At 39.0% G+C, this 16,261-nt stretch overlaps 1 protein-coding gene across 2 annotated transcripts in view; it reads left to right on the top strand.

The window, feature by feature from the left end:
- AGGF1 (angiogenic factor with G-patch and FHA domains 1) overlaps window positions 1-10,535 on the top strand; it is a 41,837-nt gene extending 31,302 nt beyond the window's left edge. The window contains exons 12-14 of one of the 2 annotated variants that reach the window (XM_086323160.1): window positions 4,833-4,960; window positions 6,573-6,672; window positions 7,912-10,535. In XM_086323160.1, the coding sequence (XP_086179286.1) occupies window positions 4,833-4,960; window positions 6,573-6,672; window positions 7,912-8,112 (429 nt within the window). In that variant the 3' untranslated portion in view covers window positions 8,113-10,535. Of the gene's footprint in view, window positions 1-139; window positions 1,216-4,832; window positions 4,961-6,572; window positions 6,673-7,911 lie in introns of those variants that run through there. The other variant, XM_086323161.1, reaches the window with a different exon arrangement.
- Window positions 10,536-16,261: the final 5,726 nt, after the last annotated feature.

The raw sequence follows: 16,261 nt of genomic DNA, 5'->3' as shown, positions 1-16,261 counted from the left end.
CTGGGTGTCTGGTTTTGTGTAAAACTGCCTTTAGATCAGCATGCTGTGCTGAGTTGCTCAGTCATGTCTGACTCTTTGTGACCCCGTGGGCTGTTTGCAACCCCATGGGCTGTAGCCCACCAGGCTTCTCTGTCCATAGGATTCTCCAGGCGAGAACACTGGAATGGATTTCCAGGCCCTCCTCCAGGGGATCTTCCCAATCCAAGGATCGAACCCAGGTCTCCTGCATTGCAGGTGGATTCTTTACCGTCTGAGCCACCAGGGAAGCCCAAGAATACTGGAATGGATAGCCTATCCCTTCTCCAGCCGATCTTCCCAACCCAGGAATTGATCATTGCTCCTGCATTGGAGGCAGATTTTTGACCAGCTGAGCTACCAGGGAAGCTCTTAGATAAGCATAGTCAATTTTTATGTATAAAAGAGAGAAGCTACTCGTAATTATTTTGAGATTCATGTAATTCCTGCTAGTTGTTTACTGTTTACTTCAACAACTATTGAGATTGGAGTAGAAAAGTGATGACAGTACTCTGCATTTCAGTAGCCATTTCTGATTTTTAAAAAACTTACATTAAAACGATACCATTGAAAAATATAGTCAGAGCGCTAATGCTGCCTGATTTCAAGACTTACTATAAACTCTTATAATAAAGACAGTAGCATTGGCAAAAAGAGAAACAAATACGTTGATGGACAGACTAATGAGGCCAGAAATAGACCTATGTAGACAGATAGATGCATAGATAAATATGTGTGTGTGTGTGTGTGTGTGTGTGATTTTCAGCAAAGGTATAAAGACAGTTTCATGGAGAAACGATAGTCTTTTTCCAACAAACAGTGCTGAGCTAATTGGAAAGTCAACACAGCACATACCACGACAAAAGCAGTAACAGCAGCCTTGATCCACACCTCATAACATACAAAAATGAACTCAGAATGGACTATACATATACATCTGAAACTTAAAACTATAAGACTTCTAGAACCAAACCTTAAAAAAAGAGTTAGGCAAAGAATTTTTAGATATTTAACACTAAAAGCACAATCCTTAAAAGCACAAATTGTACTCCTCCAAGATTTCTGTTCTTCCAAAGATGTTGTTAAGAGAATGAAAAGATAAGCCACAGACTGGCAAAAATATTTGTAAATCATGTATCCGATGAAGTTTACAAAGAGCTCTCAAAATTCAATAAAGGAAAAAATTTAAAAATGAGCAAATGATTTGAATAGACACTTCACCAAAGCAGATGGCAGTTATGAAAAGATGTTTAGTATCATTAGTTACTGCTGCTGCTGCTGCTGCTAAGTTGCTTCAGTCGTGTCCAACTCTGTTCGACCCCATAGACGGCAGCCTACCAGGCTCCCCTGTCCCTGGGATTCTCCAGGCAAGAACACTGGAGTGGGTTGCCATTTCCTTCTCCAATGCATGAAACTGAAAAGTGAAAGTGAAGTCGCTCAGTCGTGTCCAACTCTTTGCGACGCCATGGACTGTAGCCCACCAGGCTCCTCCATCCATGGGATTTTCTGGAAATGCAAATTAAAACCATTTAACACTATATTGTGTTGCTGGCATGTGGAAGAGCTGGATCTTTCATACAGTGCTGATGAGACTACACATGGTACAGTGGCTTTGGTAAAGAGTTTAACACTTTGTCTAAAAGTTCTGTGTACACCTATATGATTCACCATTCTGCTTCAGAGTATTCACCCAAGAGAAGTGAAAGCATATGTTCATACAAAGACTGGGGAACAAATGGTCACAACAGCTTTTTTTCCTAATAGCCAAAAACTGGAAAAAAACACTCATGTCCATCATTAATAGATAAACTATGTTAAATGTGTATGTTAAACACTCCTAACAATAAAAAAAAGAAACAAACATAGGCTATTAATACAGATTACAACGTAGATGGATCTCAAAATGATTATGCTGAGTGAAAGCCAGGCAGAAAGAGTACAGGTGACTATTGAGCAACACAGGGATTAGCTGTGCCGGGTCTCACCTCGGTTGAAAAATCTTCATGTCTGTACTCAGCCCTCCGTAGCTACAGTTTGTCTGTATCTCGTGTTCTGCATCTGCAGATTCAACCAATTACAGATAGGGTAGTACTGTCATATTTACCACTGGAAAAAAATCTGTATCAGTGGACCTGCAAAGTTCAAATTCATGTTGTTCAAGGATCAACTGTATATGGACTTCAGTTCTATAAAATTCTAGGAAAGCAAACTAATGTATCATGGCAGATCAGTAGGTGCCTGGATACAGGAGAGGAAGGATGCACAGGCAGAGGGTCTGGAGGGATGGATTATAAAAAAAGGACAAGGATACTTTTGTGGGAGATGAATATCTATTATCCTAATTGCAATGGTTTCATAAGTGTATCAGTTCAGTTCAGTCACTCAGTCGTGTCCAGCTCTGTGTGACCTCATGGACTGCAGCAGGCCAGGCCTCCCTGTCTATCACCAACTCCAGGAGCTTGCTCAAACTCATGTCCATTGAGTCGGTGATGCCATCCGACCATCTCTTCCTCTGTTGACCCCCTCCTTCTCCTGCCCTCAATCTTTCCCAGCATCAGGGTCTTTTCCAGTGAGGCAGTTCTTCACGTCAGGTGGCTAAAGTACTGGAGTTTCAGCTTCAGCATCAGTCCTTCTAATGAATATTTAGGACTGATTTTCTTTAGGATGGACTGGTTGGATTTCCTTGCAGTCCAAGGGACTCTCAAGAGTCTCCTCCAACACCACAGTTCAAAAGCATCGATTCTTTGGCGTTCAGCTTTCTTTATAGTCCAGCTCTCAGATCCATAGGTGACTCCTGGGAAAACCATAGCTTTGACTAGACGGGCCTTTGTTGGTAAAGTAATGTCTCTGCTTTTTAATATGCTGTCCAGGTTGGTCATAGCTTTTCTTCCAAGGAGCAAACGTCTTCTAATTTCGTGGCTACAGTCACCATCTGCAGTGATTTTGGAACCCCCAGAAATAAAGTCTGTCAGTGTTTCCATTGTTTCCCCATATATTTGCCATAAAGTGATGGGACCAGATGCCATGATCTTAAGTTTTCTTAATGTTGAGATTTAAGCCAACTTTTTCACTCTCTCACTTTCATCAAAAGGCTCTTTAGTTCTTCGCTTTCTGGCATAAGGGTGGTGTCATCTGTGTATCTGAGGTTACTGATATTTCTCCCAGCAGTTTTGATTCCAGTTTGTGCTTCATCAAGCCTGGCATTTCGCCTGATGTACTCTGCATGTAAGTTAAATAAGCAGGGTGACAATATACAGCCTTGACATACCCCTTTCCCGATTTGGAACCAGTCTGTTTTTCCATGTCCAGTTTTAAGTTCATAAGTGTATACAAATCTCAAAAGTATCTAATTGTACACTTCATGTATAATTTATTGTTTGTTAATTACGTATCAATAAGGCAGTTAAAATTACCATTTAATTCTATAATAGAGCAAGAAAGTAATTAATATTGCTAGTTTACATTGGAGAAACCAGATCTGGTCACCCAGCTACTAAATGACAGAGCTAGATACAGAATTGTAGGTCTTAAGTGTATTTGTCCAGTGCTTTTTATACTTTATGAAGATATCAGAGAAGATGCTGCCAAAATTTTTCTGCAAAATTGTATTTTTTTTGTTACTGTTGTACTAAAAGAGAAATCATAATAGAAAAAATGTCAAGAGGTTAATTTGGGAGGAAAGTAGAAGATCTATAAGGAGAGAATAAAATGTTTTCTCAAAATTTTAGCTCAATTTCTGCATCATTTTCTGAGGGCGAATATCCATTAGGATTGGTGGTTCTTCATTTCTCTGTTTTGAAAGTAAAATTAAGTAAAAACTTCTGTGCTGCTTTCCTTACATTGCTCTAGCAGTCTGTAGTGTGTTTTTTGATGAGTGTTTTTTATACTTTTTATATGTGCGTGCTTAGTCATGTCCAACTCCTGGCAACCCTATGGACTCTTGCGACCCTATGGACTGTAGCCCACCAGGCTCCTCTGTTCATGGGATTTTCCAGGCAAGAATACTGGAGGGGGTTGCTATTTCCTACTCCAACTTTTTATATAAAGGTAGCAAATAGTAAAAAAAGGGAAGAGAATTCCTCTTTGAAACCCCACGCTGAATTGCCTCTTTTGTGCCCCTGGCTTGTCTTGGGCATACTTTGATTGTTGAACCAGTATGCTGAAGATTGTATGTCTGCACTTGAGAATTATAAATTTCTTTGCATTCTGCCACGTTACATAGAGCTTAACTTATTCTTTACTCAGTAATTTTTGTTGAGTGACTGATTAATCATATAGTGAAGCTGTATTGAAGTAAAAAGCTATTATTGTTGCCATTGTAAAAGAGTATTTGTTTTTTATCTATTTTTTAAAAGACTTTCTACATTTTTCCCTTTTAAGGAACAGTATCAAAACTTTTTAGATCTTTTGGAACTCTCAGTTCCTTAGAGAAAAGGAGAAATAGATTTTTTTCCCAACCCCAGGGGTTCTCTATGTTTCTTTTCATACTGGTAGTCATATGAGAATATGAATACATATCATTAATTCAAAATATACTGTATTTTTTACTATATTTTCATATAATTACATATTATAATTTATATATGGTTTATATTCTATGTACAATTTATACTGTAGCACAACTTGAAATGATAAACATTTTAAAGGGGATAGACTAAAAGTATTAGTAGCATAATTGTCTTAATTTGTATCATGTCTTAATTTATATCATGACTTATTTAATAGAGACCGCATTGAACCATATTCACTAAGCAAGGCAAATATACAGACATTTTTTTAATTTTGTTTTCCTCAATGAATATTTCATGTTTATAAAGAACACAGACTACGAAGATGAAAAGACATTGAAGAATCCAAAATATAAAGACAGAGCTGGAAAACGTAGGGAGCAGATTGGAAGTGAAGGAACTTTCCAAAGAGATGATGCTCCTGCATCTGTTCATTCGTAAGTATTAAATTTTAGTTGCTTGAAAAAGTCTTTGTACCATAATCACACTCATAGGACAAATCTGATTTATAGGACTATGGAAGTTCTGTTTACATTTTCCTTTAATATTGGTATTCTGCTATTCCCTGGAAAATTACTGATCGTATACATGAATATGGATACATACATATTTATCACATATAAACTTAAACACACACACACACATACATGTATATGCATAACTCACATTCTAGCCACCCAACTGAGTGACCATACGTTTATATACTGTATTTAGAAGGCTGGGCTAGTAAGAAATTGGTAATAGACTGATACTTTTAACAGTTATTTACTCAACTGCTTGTGTTCTTGACCCTGAAATACTCTTTTTCTTACTTATTTTTGATTCAGTTCTTTCCTCTTGGTTAAGTAGCATTGATAAACATGAAAACTGTAATTTTGAAACCTACAATATGATTATAGTTCTACATTTAAGCATATATTAGCTACATTTTTTTCTCAAAATATAAATTCTAGGTTTAGTTATTTAAATTTTTCATGTAGAACTAGCAATTATTAAAATTTGACTTGATATCATATTTTATTGGCTCTAAGATATATTACTTGGATAGAATTTTACGGTTACATATAATAGCAATTTTTTCATAATGGTACATAAACTAACAGTGCATCTTTGAATTTATGGAGTCAGATTTTATGAAATACAATATTTTAGACTACATATACCAAGCAACTTGACAAATATTTTCAAGGTTTAATATTTTTGAAATAATTGCTGGACAATACAAAGATTACATTACAGTTAATAAATAATGAAATAACATTGGTCTGGCATTGCTTCGTCTATTTTTATTGAAGAGCTAATTTAACATTTTGTAGAACTGAAAAGACAATGTGATAGAACATAAAATTAAAATATCCTTATATTAGACCATAAAATCATAAAACAAAATGCAACTAGGTAATGAAAGGTTTACTTTCATTTTAACTTTTTAAATTGATGTTAAATTCACAAATGTTAAGTATCAATATCAATGACGTAAGATTAACACATTGCAGAACCCAGTCTTGGTCAAGAAATAGAAAACCCTGAGTAACCCCAGAAGCCTGGCCTCTTAGTGTCCCCTCTGAGTCACCATCCCTCTCTCCTCCCCAGAAGTGACTCTTCTGCTGACTTGCAGCAGTGCCACATTAATTTTGCTTAATTTTTAATTTTAAGTATATGGAGTAATGTAGTATTGATTTTGGGTCTGTCTTCTTTTCATCCAGCATTACTTTGTGAGGTGCATTTTCTTTTCATTGCTCTGTATTCTCCTGTATAGATACGACACAGTTTATCCACTTTACCACCGATGGACATCTGAATTATTTCTAATTTGTGGTGGTTGTTAGATTTGGCTGCAGAAATTCTTGTCCATGTCTTTTTGGTGCACCGTATACATGCTTTTCTGTTTAGTATATGTAGGATTAGAGTTTGTCTGTCTTCAACTTTATTAGGGAAAGCCAAGTGGTTTTCTAAAGTAGTTGTACCAATTATTTTTAATTCTTTAGTTTATTATAAATGTGATTTAAATGGTCTCAAAATCAACTATCATCTTAATTTTCTCTAAAGTGAAATTACTGATAGCAATAAAGGTCGGAAGATGTTGGAGAAGATGGGATGGAAGAAAGGAGAGGGCCTAGGGAAGGACGGTGGAGGCATGAAAACTCCGGTAAGACTTGTGGTTTCTTTCATTCGTTACTCTTGTAACAGATATATTTACTGTATACTTACTATATGCTAGGCGTTGCTCTAAGTGCTAGGAGTATGGTAGCAAGCAAAGAGACATGGTAACTACCTTTGGGGCAATCACAATTACCAAATTTTTGTGTTTATGATCTGTTTTGTTTTTCGGAAGCCTCTTAGAGACTTCCTAAACCTTTAAATAATCAGTGTTTTTTTCCTGAGCCAGACGTTCTTCTGTGCCTTTTATTTTCAATGGCTTTGTTTACTGTGCCTTGTCCTAACATGCAGGAACAATCAAGTGTTACCTTACGAACAGTCAGATTCTGTACTAGCTGGAGAATCCGTTTTAGGTTCAAGATTCAGAGCATGTAACAGGCAATAGAGTGAATCCTGTCTAGAAAACAATACAGTGGTTCAGTTCTGCAGTCCCATGGTTCATTGGCGGTTCAGATTCTCTTTCACAGAAACCTTACAAGGTAGTAATACGACCAGAGAGCATTCTTGATAATGACTTGGCACCTAAAAACAATAATGGCAGATTTAATGTAAATCCTTTCATTGGCGGTACAGAGGAAAGAACATGGGTTTTGCAGTCAGGTTAGAGTGGGGGCTCTCTCACTTGCTGTATGACTTAGGGCACATTTGGACTTCAGTTTTCATCTGTTAAAATGGGGATAATGAGAACTTTTTCAGAAATATCTGAAAATAAAGCCCCTAGGTTGATGCCTGACATACATTAGACACTCAGTAATTTGTGGCTTTTAATGGTTCTCAAAATAATGAGAAGTCCTCCCCTCCTTTTATGAAAACAAACTCTTCATGAGTCAGAGGTCTAACTTATCCTTCACTTACTTAGGTGAGGCTCAGACTGTAGGTTTACATACATCCATTGCTTTTACTTGTGGTTAAAAGTAAAAGTAGATGACAGATTGATTCTGCAGCATCTCAGTGAAATACGGTGATTGCTGTTTAGGGACCACTCTGTTTTATTATAGAGTCCACTGTTCTTATTGATAAGCAAGACAGTGTAGAAAAATGAGTGTAAGTCCCACGTATCACCATGTATATAATATCCCTGTATGTATTTGATGCATTTGACAGTTTTTTCTTATGCATCAATCTTCTCTAATTCAAAGAATTATGGTTACAAGTATCAGATTGGATAAAGCAGCTCTCAGTGTGTTTAGGTGCTGCAGTAAGTTCTCTTCTCAACTTTTGGTAACAGATCCAGCTTCAGCTTCGGCGAACACATGCAGGCTTGGGGACAGGCAAGCCATCTTCAATTGAAGATGTTCAGCTTCTCCAAAACAAGAGCAAAAAGAACTGGGAGAAAGCACGAGAGAGGTTTGCTGAAAATTTCCCGGAAGCTAAATCTCAGAAAGATGCACCAGGGACTGTGCCTTGGGTCAAAGGGGCTGTAGAGTGAGGCCAGGCGTAGGGCACGGTCACCTTTTTATCGAGCTCGGAAACTCTTGTGTAATTGCAGGGATTTCCCCTCAAAAAGAGTCAGCGACATGAGGGAACTGTGTCAGTTTACCCCTCATGATTCAGAAATTTGTAATAAAGTGTGGTTTGCAGAGCTTTTAAAAAACATTTTTCAAAACTAATAAATAGTGACTGAATCAAGGTATGCTGTGAGTGGACTAAAGTTCACGGGGCATGGATGGGCTTATCAGACTTTGTTATTTTATTTTGTCATTTGCAAGACCCATAGAAACAATTAGCCATATAAGCAAAATTCGTGTAACCACTAACTTAAATGTACATTTGTCTTTGTCTCCTTATATTCATTATTGTAAGATGCATAACAGAAGAAACCCCAAAAGTTTATAAAAACAACCTGACTGTATGCATCCTTGTTTATACCCTTTAGGACCTAGATAGAAAATGTTGAAAACCATAGGTAGTGGTGTGTACATTATATTTGAAATAACTCGAGACATATTCTTGAAGAACTAATGAGCAGGCGACATGCAGAAAATCAGCCTTCCATTGTTTTCTTCTGTGAAGAATCTGCGGATTTGTATTATATATTAAGCATTTACATTTGGTTTGTTTCACAGCTAAAATATGAACAGTTGAGTACAGTATTGAAATATTCAGTGTGCTAGCGTTTGTAGTTTTGATAAATCCCATTGCTGGCAATGGAGTCATGCCAGAAAAATTTGATTTCTACTGCAAAGGGATTAGAGACTTCCCTGGTGGCTCAGACGGTAAAGCGTCTGCCTACAATGCAAGAGACCTGGGTTCGATCCCTGGGTCGGGAAGATCCTCTGGAGAAGGAAATGGCACCCCCCTCCAGTACTCTTACCTGGAAAATCCCATGGATGGAAGAGCCTGATAGGCTACAGTCCATGAGGTCGCAAAGAGTCGGACACAAATGAGCAACTTCCCCTTGCTTCCTTACCTAGCCAAGGCTCCAAACTCCAGATGTTTATTGAAAATATCTTCAGATGCAATAAAAACATAACATCAAAAAATAACTCATTGAACCAATAATTTAAACATTCTGGTCTGCTTTGAACTCAAGACCAGGCAGAATTTCCCTCTGTAAATTGACAGCACAGTAATGAAACCAGCCAGAATTTTCCTCTGAAAATTGACAGCACAGTGATGAGAGGAGATTAGCTCAGATTTAGGGAGGCTGCAGTGCAGCTTTCTGAGTGCAGGTGTCACTGCACTGCCAGTTAACGCAGTTTTTTCCCTTTGTGGTGACTTTTCTGTCAGCTTTTTGCTGGGAAATCAATGCTGAAACTGATCTTTTATCACAGTGAATATAAACTATAGCTCTGTCATCTACTATAATGAAATGTCTTCAAGATACAGAAATAGGAAAGGAAAATTCTGGGGGAAAAAAGTATGCAATAGGGAAGATAATTCAGAAAGAAAAGCCACCTGTTGGAATTTCTAATCTTAATGGTAGACAGTACTTAAGAAGAAGGAGGGGTGTGGAAAGAAAATGTATTACTATAGATGAGACATATGACCAAATTTCTCAAGTCACTGCAGATGGGAAAATCAGAGATCCTATAACTCCAAATTTGGATTAAGTATTTTTCTGTATACTTTCTGCCCACTTACATACCCTAACACACACACACACAAACACACATGGCCACTTACATACCCTAACACATACACGCACACACACATGCACACTCCTACCTACCTTCCTGGCCACTTGCATACCCTAACACAGACACACCACTTCCTGACTGCTTACATACCCTGACACACACACATACCACACACTTGGCCACTTTCATACCCTAACACATACACACACACACACACACAAGACCTGGAGGCAATAGGAATGTCCTGGATTATTTTCTCTAAAGTAGAAAAATTACTCGTGTAAACATGGTTCTGATACTGGTGCCCTGTATACAGGTAACAATATAGGACCTTCAGAGTAAACTTGCTTCTGATAGATCTCACTCACTGGGTTAGTATACAGTTGTATATATAATATTTCCCACTTTTATTATTAGATTGTAGAAAATTTTTCATTGTTTTCCTTTGTTAAGAAAATGGAAACTTGAAAATGGTGATAAAAATTGATATATATGTGATATTTGCATTATTAAAACCCTTTGCAGATCTAAAGTCTCAGGGCTACACTGTATACTGGTTAAAGCACTGAATAATGTCTGGTTCTATTTCTACTTGTGAAATGGGAATAATATTTAACTCACATGTTTGTTTCGAATAAAAAATGAGAAAATGTATATAAAAGCACTTTGTAAAGTATGAAAGTAGTACAAATGTGAGCTTCTGTTTGTTTAGAAGCATAAATGTGGATTATGTACAATTTGAATTATACATAAAATTGTTTTGTGTCTAATATTTAAAATTATAGTTTATTTACACAGTATAAATTTAGTAATTTAATAGCCTTTAAGTGTTTGTTTAAAGTGAAGCTGCGAGTTGCTGAATTTTGAGAATTCTAACATATTTTGCCAGAACATGAGAAGTTGGCAAAATTGAGAACAGAAGATACCGTCACCATTATAGTAAAATAACAGAAATTGTCTTCTAAATTAAATAGCTAAGAAGCACTTTTTCTCACAAAGGGAGGGGTTTTATTTTTCTTCTGTTTTTAAAGGTTTTTACTTCTGTTTAATTTATTCTAGTTATGAACTTATGAAGTTATGGTTCATCCAGTTAAAATACCTCCTAGCTTTTCATGTAAAAGATTATTTCTTAATATGGCACATTTTCAAAGAGCAGCCAAAAGAAGACATAAATTTACACCGAGAAGAGGTGTCAGAGATTGTGTACAAAGGCCGTCCTGTTGAGTTGCAGGGCAGAGGGCTGGGCTGGGCAGGGAGCCAGAAAGGCGTTTCTGGGCCCAGCACCTGAAGGTTCTCAGGGACTGTTGAAAGTGTCTTCCCCATTGTGTTCTGAGTATGCTTCTTATTTTTTAGGGCATCACTTATGTCTCTGCTATGAATCTTTAAAACATTTCATTTTACTTTTTTCAGGCTTTAAAGTGGAAATATATTTGCATTCTTTAAAATGAGTCAGTGTTTACCTGTGTGTCTATGTGAATCAGGGCCCAGGCTTTTTCTCTTTGTCTTTCTGCTTTACTATTCTTAGTTCTGGCTTATGTCCTTGTAATTGCAAAATGACTTTTGAAACTCCAGTCATCACGTTCAAGTCCAAAACAGGGGAAAGAGCAGTATTCCTGTTGTTTCTCCTTTATCAGGAAAGCAAAAGCTTACTCAGAAACTCTCATAACAGACTTCTCCTTGGGGTCATTAGCCAGAACCTGGTAACATGACTGCCCATGGCCCCAAGGGAAGTTGGAAAGGTGGGCAACAGGATGGTCTCTGTTGCCTTAAGCCAATTGTGAGCCATCATAAGGTGGAACATGTTGCTGTTCGAACAAAATCAGGCCTCAGTGAGCAAGGCAGAAGGAGGTCAGTGACTACTGAATGGGCAGTAACTGAGGTAACCCAACTGCCAATCAGTGGCGACTGGGGGGTTGGTTAAATGGCAATGCAGGCCCACCATGTAATACTGTAGCCATTCAGGCGAGTAAGATAGAACTGTCTATATCATGATGGAGAAGAATATTCTTACTACATTGCTGATTTTAGAAAAGTATGTAAAGCATAATCCCACTTAAAAATGTATATAAGGGTCATATCAAATTATTAATTACCCCTAGAGTGAGCAGATTTTCGCTTTTTTATTATTTCTATATTTGAACTTTAACGCAGATAAAGCCCGGAGAAGGCAATGGCACCCCACTCCAGTGCTCTTGCCTGGGAAACCCCATGGACGGAGGAGCCTGGTGGGCTGCAGTCCATGGGGTCTCTGAGGGTCAGACACGACTGAGCGACTTCACTTTCATGCATTGGAGAAGGAAATGGCAACCCATTCCAGTGATTGTGCCTAGAGAATCCCAGGGACGGCGGAGCCTGGTGGGCTGCCGTCTGTGGGGTTGCACAGAGTCGGACACGACTGAAGCAACTTAGCAGCAGCAGCAGCAGCAGGTAGAACCTGTGTTGTTAACTGTGCGTACTCAGAGACATTATAGTAAGTAGGAATATAACACCAGGAAGTGGAGAGGCCTTCAGGGCACAAGCCCAGGTGTTTTCCTTATGCTCATACACCCAATTTCATTTACCATCTGTACTCCCATGGCTTCCAGGTTGTCTTAGCCAAGATACGTATCCAAGCAGCTTATTCAAGACGGAACCCAGAGTCTTCTCCAAACCTGATCTTTTCCAGTTTACTCTCGGCAAGCAGCATCATCTACCCAGTTACGCAAGTCAGAACCTAGCAGTCAATCTCCGTTTCACTACCACACCCTTTTTCCTCTCCCCCTTGACTTCCAGTATATTGAGTCAGTTCACTGTCACTATTCACCCGGATTATTCTACTAGCTTCCTAACTTGCCTCCGTGCAGTCACTCCTTCCCTCTAGTCCGTCTTCCACTCTGCAGAACATAGTGTCTTCACAACTCTTTATTCATCATCTTTTGCTTAAATCCTTGCATGGCTTTCCATTACTCTGAGGACAGAAACAAAACCCTAGCCCCTAGGTCCCCGGCTGGCCTAGCCACTGTCAGCCTCTCCGGTCCTGTCTTGGGCTGCCCTCCTGCTCATTCTCTGGGCTTTTTTTCAGTTCCTCAAACATGCCATGTCCTCTCTCATCCCAGGGCTGCCTATATGTTGTTCTATCTGGAATGCTAACTGCCTGTTTACCTAGTTAACTTTGACATGTTCTTTAGCTCTCCGCTAATGGATTCTTCTACAGAGATGGCTCCCTTGTCTCCTGAGATTAATTGTCTTTGGTTCATGTTCTTGAAAATCCAGATGTGTTTCATTTAGACTACTTAACTTGGGTTCACAGCTAAGTATTAGTGTGATTCGTATAATATTTGTCTGTCCATGTGAGCAAGATTTTGGTTTTCCTCAGAACTCATTCCTAGTGCCTTGCACCATACACTTACACACGGAAGAGGTGCCTGGCGTCATACACCATGGACGCATAGAAGGGGAAGAGTCGGTTGGGTTTGAGGAACCACGAGTGGTTTGGTATCAATGGAGGTTTATGTGACTGAGGAAATGGAAGAAATCGAGGCTACAAGAGAAGGTAAAGCAAAAGCTTTCAAGCCATTTTGACCATGATCTGCATTAAGAAATACAGTTTATGTCACAGCTCAGTACGTGAGGGTCCGTATGTGCATATATAACAGGTTTTATAGATACCAGTACTAGGGCTTTCCTGATAGCGCGGTTGGTAAAGAATCTGCCTGCAATGCAGGAGACTCCTGTTCGATTCCTGGGTGGGGAAGATTCGCTGGAGAAGGGATAGGCTACCCACTTCAGTATTCTTGGGCTTCCCTTGTGGCTCAGCTGATTAAAGAATCTGCCTGCAATGCAGGAGACCTGGGTTCGATCCCTGGGTTGGGAAAATCCCCTGGAGAAGGGAAAGGCTACCCACTCCAGTATTCTGGCCTAGAGAATTCCATGGACTGTATGGTCCATGGGGTCGCAAAGAGCTGGACATGGCTGAGTCACTTTCACTTAGCCATTAGTTCATGTAATGCACTTCTTTTTTGTTTTCCAAATTACTGATTCCAACCACTGCATTGATTTTATAGTCCATTAATGGGGTGAGCCCTATAGTTAGAACAACACTGATCTGAACTTGGTTTTCAAACTGTTTGACAGAACCAGTGGCATTTGTCTTAGGAGCTACAGGTGTGTGAGTGTGAGAATGAGAGAGAGATACAGAGGTGGGAACAGGATGGGACACTAAACTGGTGAGTCCAGTTCTCATGCCATTGACAGAATAGGAGTGGGTAACCATTTCCTACTCTAGAGGATTTCCTGACCCAGGGATGGAACTCGCTCTCTTGTGTCTCCTGCATTGACAGGCGGTTCTTTACCACCGCACCACTTGGGGTATAAACAGTACTTTCAGATTTGTCCCTAAATCAGACATTCTTAGGGGATCTTACAGACTCTGCCTTCAGAATATTTCAGTCATGTTTTTAAGGGTTTTGGATATGTAGACAACAGTAGAACCTTAGAGGCTGCAAGCCCCTCACTTGATTATGAATCTTCTCTGACTACTTGAAAATATTAGTACTTCTGCCTCAATCAGACATTTGGGTTTTGTGGTCCTAAGTCTGAATAATAGAGCACTGAAGTACCAAAGAAACAAAACAAAAACCATTTTTCAAGTTGTTAGAAATTGGAGTTGATGGAAAACCTTTAAATCAAAAGTCCCTGGAGGATGAGGAGCTTGGGGAAGCTAATGTGATGGACGCAAACAGAGTCTTGAGTGCGCGGAGTCAGGATGACTTTCAGAAATTCTCCGGACAGAAAGCCAGCTTTCCTTATCTGTGTTAGAATGCCATGGTGTTTCATTGCCCAGAAAGCAAGACGGGGAAAAGTTGGTGGACTATTATTAAATATATTTAAACATGTGACAGTGTGTTACTTAGCTTCCAATTACTAGTAGACTTCAGAGGCCAGGAAGGTTGCCAACTCATTCATCTGATCATTACTTACCTTGACCAAAGGCCCAAGAGAATATATACTGAAATAATAAAGCTCTCATTAGCATTTAATGCTTTTCCTTAAAGCCTTCATTTTAATACTATGAAATCAGATTTCAGAGAATGTCATAATTAAGATTTTCATAAAGAGAAACATTTAATACTGTTTAAATATGTAATGACTCCCAGTGCTATCTGAATTCATTCACATCATAAACCCACTAAAACGGGCTTTAATCGCCACTACGATTATGCTCCCTTTACTTAACCTTAATGTACAACACCTTCAAGGCCAATTTATGAACCACACACAGAGAATTATCGCTGCTTTATTATAATCACACCCTATTAACCAGAAATGTTAATCTGGTTATATTCATCAGACTGGGCTCTGAGTAACTGGCAGCTCTTTTCAAAAATCAACTTTTCCTGGAAAGATGAATATTTGGTAACTTTAGAACACACCAGAAACTCCTCAAGGGCTTTAAGCTTGGAAGCATTTGTGGAATAACTATATAATCTTCAAAGGTGATAACTTTGAAGGCAGAAGTGCATAGATGGATTGGCTTTGATAGATTTACTTGTAAGATTGGTCAGACGACTTGGTAGTCACAAGTCGAGTTGAGTTTGACTGGATTGGCTTCTTTGGCAAATCAGGTGTGATATTTATGTTTTGATAGAAGAGTAGTCCCATTGTGAGGGAGAATGATTTGGCAGATCCTTGTGGCTTATGTTTCTCTCCTCTCGGGAGTCATCCCGGAGGAACTTGCTCTTTCTGAAGTCCTTCGGATTGGTTTTGAGCTGTCTTTCAGATAAGTAAGAGAAAAAAGGAAAAAAAGAAGTCATTGTTACTGAGTTTAAAATACATCAAAATTTGCCTAAGTAGCAATCATAATAGCAACTCTGTAAGGTATGTCTTATTCCCATTTTACTGAGGAAACTGGATTTCAGAGAGATTGAAGTGGTTGCCAAGGTGACATCTAATAGAGGTAGTTGGAAGCTTAGATTTTATTTGTAATTTTTTGTGTTTCAACATTTTTACTAATAACATTTGAGCACTTTTTTTTTAACTTAAGAGTTTAATTCACATCTGACTAAAGACTCAACTCTTCTCACACACACACACACACACACACGCACACACACACACACACACCAGCCTTTCTAGTCAGTGTACAAATTTATAAACTCCGGAGGCATTCTTCATACCACTTTCTAGGTATCTTTCTCAGAAAAGCCTATGAGGACTCTCTGCACTGGGCAGAGAGACCGAGGAAGACACAAGAGGGAAAGATGAGGATCCCCAGTAAAGTGCTGATTCCCAAGGAAGAGGGGCTCCTCAGGCACGTTCCTTTCTCACATCACCTCCATCCAGATCCAGGTCAGACAGTGTAATGTGCTACGGTAGGTGGATAATGCCTGCCACTTCCCCACCTCCCCACGCGTCCATATCCTAACCCCTGGAACCACAGTATTACCTGGCAGGGGAGAACTCCGTTTGCAGATAGAATTAGGTTGCTGACCAACTGAACTTAAGTTCAGTAGACAGTCC

This window comes from Bos grunniens, chromosome 10, assembly GCF_055505025.1.
Source record: "Bos grunniens cultivar Pamir isolate PY7600 chromosome 10, Bosgru_T2T1.0, whole genome shotgun sequence".
In the NCBI taxonomy this organism is placed as follows: domain Eukaryota; kingdom Metazoa; phylum Chordata; class Mammalia; order Artiodactyla; family Bovidae; genus Bos; species Bos grunniens.
This window is presented reverse-complemented; position numbering and strand designations above follow the sequence as displayed.